The sequence below is a fragment of the Lactuca serriola genome, chromosome 4 (genome assembly GCF_051521515.1).
Source record: "Lactuca serriola cultivar US96UC23 chromosome 4, Lser_US96UC23_V15, whole genome shotgun sequence".
Lineage (NCBI taxonomy): Eukaryota > Viridiplantae > Streptophyta > Magnoliopsida > Asterales > Asteraceae > Lactuca > Lactuca serriola.
The window spans coordinates 105684143-105690367 of NC_136411.1; the positions used below are offsets into that span (position 1 = coordinate 105684143).

The 6225-nt window shown below is 33.8% G+C and overlaps 1 protein-coding gene across 2 annotated transcripts; it reads right to left on the reverse strand.

Moving 5' to 3' along the window:
• Window positions 1-1751: 1751 nt before the first annotated feature.
• On the reverse strand, window positions 1752-5618 carry LOC145102241 (esterase/lipase/thioesterase family protein). Of its 2 annotated transcripts, XM_079039621.1 has the most exons (13): window positions 5406-5618; window positions 4304-4388; window positions 4077-4147; window positions 3703-3817; window positions 3538-3617; window positions 3341-3425; window positions 3183-3263; window positions 2975-3069; window positions 2784-2834; window positions 2595-2675; window positions 2421-2493; window positions 2234-2311; window positions 1752-1900 (listed from the first exon to the last, which is right to left on the reverse strand). In XM_079039621.1, the coding sequence occupies exons 1-13, from the start codon at window positions 5519-5521 to the stop codon at window positions 1862-1864; spliced, it is 1050 nt and encodes a 349-aa protein (XP_078895747.1). In that variant the 5' UTR covers window positions 5522-5618; the 3' UTR covers window positions 1752-1861. The 2 variants fall into 2 exon arrangements, with proteins under 2 accessions (XP_078895747.1, XP_078895748.1); XM_079039622.1 differs by lacking the exon at window positions 5406-5618 and having other exon boundaries at window positions 4281-4388.
• Between the last annotated feature and the right edge of the window lie 607 nt (window positions 5619-6225).

Sequence of the window (6225 nt, forward strand, 5' to 3'; positions counted from 1 at the left end):
TTTTTGTTTTGCCCCTTCCCATTGGTCAGGGGGTGGTGACACTTGAACGGGCTCATCTTCATTGAGGTCAAAACCAACATGCGAATCCGATGAAGTGTGTTCGGATTCGAAAGTTTTTTACCGTTTTGATCCGCTATCGATGTGCTCGTCGCTTGTTTTCAGTTTTTTCCATTTCTTGTTGCTTTTAAGTAGATTCCAAACTTCAAAAAACTTGAAAGTCTTCTTTTGCTCTTTTTGATAAATGTTAAAAGTTTTCTCCAAAATCACTTCGTCACTTTCGCCGCTTTTCCATTGTCGTTTCATGTTGTTATATAAATCGTTAAACTACTTCACATCTTTGTTCATCTTTCCCCATTTTGAGTACACATGATGTTTAGTACGATATGGTTCCAGGTTCATTCATCTGTGGAATCGAGCTCTAAGACACATCCAAAAACGATCATGTTTTTTGTTCCCTCCCGTCTTCTCGTCCTCTGAAACGTCAATCCATGATTGTGCTAATATTAACTCTTCTTGAGGTGACCACGCTTTAACTTCCGCCTTCTTCTTTTTTTTCCTGGTTGAGAGGGTTGAGTTTGTGGAACAAATTCTGGTTCAAATTCGGAAATGGGTGTTTGTGGTTGTGATTGTGTTTCTGGAACAAACTCTGGTTGGGAACCAAAATCAAAATGATCAAAATCTTGGTCAAATTGTGGTTGTGTTTGTGGAAATGGTTGCGTAGGACATGGTTGTTGGATATGTTGTGGAAAATAAGGAAGTATACCCCCATAGTGGTAGAAAGGAAGCGAATAAACCAGTTAATCGAGTGAATGTCTTGGAGTTTTGGGTTTTCTAGTGGGTGTTTTTCCGTTGGTTGGATTTTTGGAGGATGATATTTTTTGTGGGTTTGAAAAGAGAGAAGATGGTAAAATGTTGATGAGTTTTTTTGGTTAAGTTGATAAAATATTTATAGTATCGATTTATTAAAAATAAATAAATAAATAAATAAAAATTAATTTTTTGAAAAATAACCGTTTAAAAACGGTAAACCACAGAGCCAATCAAAATTAAACAATGAGTTCACTCCTGGAAGGCCGCAGTGCGGCCTAGACCGCACCCAAGGGGCGGTGTGCGTGATGATGTGGTGGGTGGAGTGCGGCCTAGACCGCACCCACTCCCTCTGGTCTTATAATTTGAAATTTTGCATTTTTATTAGGTAAAAACGTTAGTTTTTATTTAAATAAAGAAGGTTTGGTGAAAAACAAATGAATTAAGTTTAAATGTTTAATTTGGTCAATACAATTTGGTTACACTCCTCAGTCCTCTCCACCAATTAGCTTCAACCAAATCTCTCTCATCTCGACAAGCACCTAACAGACCCTTAGTGACCATAGTGACTCCATTTAGCGAGCCCACTCCGAGCAGCCTTACTCATTACCTATGCAAGGTGGGACACTAGTTAAATCCTTGTCAACCCTATGACCAAAGATATGCTCAGTTACCTAACAATAGTTAAATGTTTGATTATGCAACAAAGTTTCATTATTTTACCAATTTATTGGACACTTTTTACCAAAATATGCAACAATGCTTAACTTTTTTATCGGTTTATGCAACAAATATTAATGAATTATGCAACCACATTTCAACCGGTTAAACTAGTTACATGTAAATATTGCATACTTTGATCCTAAAATGAAACGTGAAATTTCACTTTAATGCATAAACTGGAAAAAAAAATAGAAACAGTAATAATTTCATTTGATCTACACTAGCACAAAATTGAAAATATATAATAAAACCACAAACAATTTTGTGAGATTAGTTTCACAAAGGAGTATACTCTCGTGTTCACAAACCATTACAAATTTTTTACTTTTTTTCAAGCATGTGGTTGCGATGGGCGGCGGATTCCAGGAATCTGTAAAAGAATAAATAAATAAATAAAACAGGAACCGATAAGAATAACATAAAGGATAATTGACACATGAATAATAACATATTTTCATTTATTTGTTCATTGTCAATTATCATACCTTCAGTTTTCTTTCTTATTAGCATATTATATTTTGAAAAATCTACCCACTTATAGCAGTGAAAATTGCTTTGGATTTGAATTTAGCCACTGAACTATTATCACTGGACTATTATTTTCTGTGATAATAGTTCAGTGGCTATATTAATAAAATAAGTGTTTTCCTGTATTTTTTTTATTCTTTTTTTTTGTGATAAACTAGATTATAATATAACCAACCTCAACTCCATGAGGTCCTATCCGATTGCGTGAGATAAAATTAAGTATGAGTGATGCAAATTCATCTGGAACATCTTCCTGTAATAATATTCAACAGTATAAAATATAAATGGTTACAGATGTTAGGTGTCTATTTAAATTTATCAAAAAAAAAAAAAAGGTTTATTTGAAAAGACTAAATTCTCACCTGTATTGCATGGCCGGTATGTCGGACAACCACCATTTGAAACTTTCCCTGCATTTGTCCTATTGTAAGAGCCCTGGTACAGAAAATTACCATATTACCCTTCCGTCAAGAAATAATATTTGACTTTTTACTTAATTAAATTTTAAACATCATTTATCCAAACAACACAAGAACCTGTCAAGTCTATCTGTTCCAGCCAACAGCAACAGCTTTGGGACAGGAGATGACAGAAATTTTTCCGAGAGGCCTTCATACCTGAATTTTTTTTTATTTCCAAAAATAGAAAGTTAAACATAATAATAAATAAATAAATAAATAAAATTCCTTCAATGACTACAAATATATCAAAGAGTTGATTTTTACCATCCTCTCCAATATTGCTCTGTTTCCTCCAATCGTGCTCTGTGTCGATAGCTGTACATACAACAGCAAGATCGGTCAATTTGCACAAAAGGAATTCAATATTTTTGTATAAAAATTAGGAATGACAAAAGAAAAAAGAAATTATATTTAAAAAAAAAAAAAAAAAAAAAAAAAAAAAAAAAAAAACTTACCACTGCTGTGAGTCATCATACTTTACAGTCCCGGGAATCGATATTCGAGCAGAATCGGTGTTTCTTAAAGAGCCTGATCTCACATTCCACTCAATCTGTAAACATTTACAAATTACAATTCAAATTTTATAAAAAAAAAATTAAAAATTAACAGTTTTTACATTCTTATAGATATATGAAATAAGTGAAGTCAAAAAGCTGATTTTACTGCTTTCTCAAGAGTTGGAAAATGTTGCACTCTGTTTGATAGAATTTTCTGCATATGCATCAATGAAGCCATAGCTGTCCCCTGAAATTGTAATTTTTTTAAAAAAATTAATAAAAAAAAAAATTTAAAGAAATTGTTTGAGTCAAAATGCAGCTCACCTCAACAACATCTACAACCACAAGTCCAGCTAGACTAGGCAACATTTTCTTTGCAGCCACATGCACTGCAACTGAGCCACCCATGCTGCATATGATGATCAATTAAATTCATAGTTTTCTTTTTTATTTATTTTTTTATTTTTTGGTTCCTATTACCAATGAACAGTGGAATTAGGTGTTTAAAGTGAATCAGAAACCTGTGGCCAATAAGCACGATTGCTGGTGGAGCATCTCCATACATTTTCTTCACAACAGCTTGAACATCATTACATAGAGTCTGCAATACACAAAGATACAAAAATATGGAGTTTTTTTTTTTATAATGAAAAGGGGTTATTCAAGATGTGTAGTTTGTAGTGTACCTCAATTGACATGTCTATTTCATTTTCTGTGGATGATTTCCCATGTCCTCTCAGGTCCATTGCTACTACCTTTGCTTTCTCCTTAATTATACCTGCTGATATTGCAAATGACAGCCTGGCAATAGCATGTCAAAGAATTAGAATGTGTTTGGATGGATGGATGGAATGGAATAGACAGTGTAATGGAATTACTCATTACACTCCATAATCATGTTTGGTTGGCTGTAGGAATGGAATACATGTTTACATTATATGTAATAAACATAATGTACAGTTTTAACTCTACTCTATGCATTATTTAAGTATAATAAAAAAAAAAAACTTTTATTCACAAAGGTTAAAAATTAAACATAATTGAAACACAAATGACATACCCAGAATAACCACCCCCATGTAGACAAAATACAATTGGGCCTTCCTTTCCTGCAGTATATATGTGAAAGACCTGAATGGCAGCATAAAACACAATCATTAAAATAGTGGGAAAGTACAGCTGGCATACAGAGAAGAAAGACAAGTTCTATTGAGTAAATGAAAGGGTTAAATAAAGCCTCTTGTTGCAACAATGTGTATTTAACCATATATGAAATATGCCACGAACATCATTTGTGTCAGGGATGCAAACATCATCCTCTTGATCAAAATAGTCTTTCCAATCTATTGGGGAGTATTTCTGTGAAGATGTCCTACAAGGACAAACAGTAGAATTGAAGAGTAAGTGCTTGAGTTTATCCAAAAGATGGTATACAATTGAAATTCAAAAGAATGTATGAGCAGTTTACAGAGAATGTTACAAGAATCTTAAATGAATACCTTGTCTAATGATCATGCAATATAGGTAAATATAGTACTAAGAACCTCATACATAAAAAATAACTAACTAAGACCTATACTAATCCACAACCCTAAGTTTAAACCTATATGAGGATCCATACAACATGGTTTTCTTAACTGCCATGATCCAGTGAAATTGCATATTTCATCTTAAAAACACTAATTTGTAACCCTTTTTTTCCAATGATGTCCTATATTTGGTGTCAAGTCCTAGAGATCCTATTCGGGAGCTTAGGTGTTGTTTCTTTTTGAGTTAATGGCTTTAACAGAGACAAGGCCTAATCAATCAGGTAAGCTATATATGGGTGTTTCTTTTCACAAAATTGATCTCATTTACTTTTTCCTTCCACACTTAGTTTAGCATCCTACATTTGTCTATACCTATCTGAGAAGTTTGCTAATAAACAAGTAGGGATCACTTAAATGGAGCCACATATCTTGTCTGCCATGAAATATCTCTTCATTGAAAATCATAACTAGTCTGTCATAGGACTAGTTTCAATGTGAGGATAAGGATTCTACATTTACAGCTAATATACTCATTTAATTAGGTTGTGATGAGCTAGAGAACTTTACCCACGAGTGACAGCGTTCCAAATACTCCAAAGAAGCGGAAATTAAGTTAACTTACAGTTCGATTTAATAATGTTTTAACCAGCTTTTGGTGTTAATTCGCCACAAGATTTTTGAACCTCAACAATAAACCAATTTGAGTTTCTAAATTTAAAGGATCGGTGTTTATTACAGATCGGAAGTAGGAGCAATATACAAAAACTTAAAAGTATAGTGAAAGCAATTAAAAATGGAAAGATAGTTAGCAGAATGATGATAATAAAAGAAAAGAAAAGAAGGGAGGGAGGGAAACTGACTGAGTGGGAGGACGAATGGGTTTTGAGGAGAAAGCAGACGGTGCAGCATGATCGGATTGCGGTTGATCTTGATTATCCTCCGGAAGCGGTGCGAGGGTTGATGACTTTGATTCCATTTGTGTTCGCGTATGCTGTGATGCGGGCAACTTTTACTTGTTTCTAAAAATTCTAGAGCCGACCATAATCGGGCTCAGATATGTCCGGGCGATCGGGTTTTTTCTGTTTTGCTCCGGCCAATTGATAACTGTACTCTTTTCGGGTTTTTTTTTTAGTCATAAAATTTAGACAAAATAACAAAAATGGTCGGTTTGTCAAAAGTAATAAAGTCAGTTCAACTAATTTTTTGATGCGTTTGGCCCTTGTGTTTTGTAAAAGTTGCATTGGAGGTCCTTTTTCATAACTCTGTCAGTTTGTAGTCGTTTGGGGTCATTAATGTGGGGGTATATTCGTCTTTTTATATTTGACGCTCATTTAAGATGTGATTAGGCAGTGATACGTCATTAACCTATTCTTTGATTAACCAGAGTCCAAGAAACCCCCATCCATCTCCATTTCACCTTATCTTACTAATCATCTTCACGATTTTCATCCTTCATCCCTCGCATCTGATTTTAGGGTTTATCAACTAAAAATGGTACTGTGTATGTGGAATTTACGTGGTCCTCATACGATTGCACCCAACCTTAATAAATATTACAGTAAGTTCTTTAATTTTTTGTTTGGTGTTTCTTGGTTTGTATATTCAAAGCTCATTGATTTTTCTTTTTCAGATGGTCACGAAAATTTCTTCACTTTAAAGATGCATCATGGTGGATTTTTT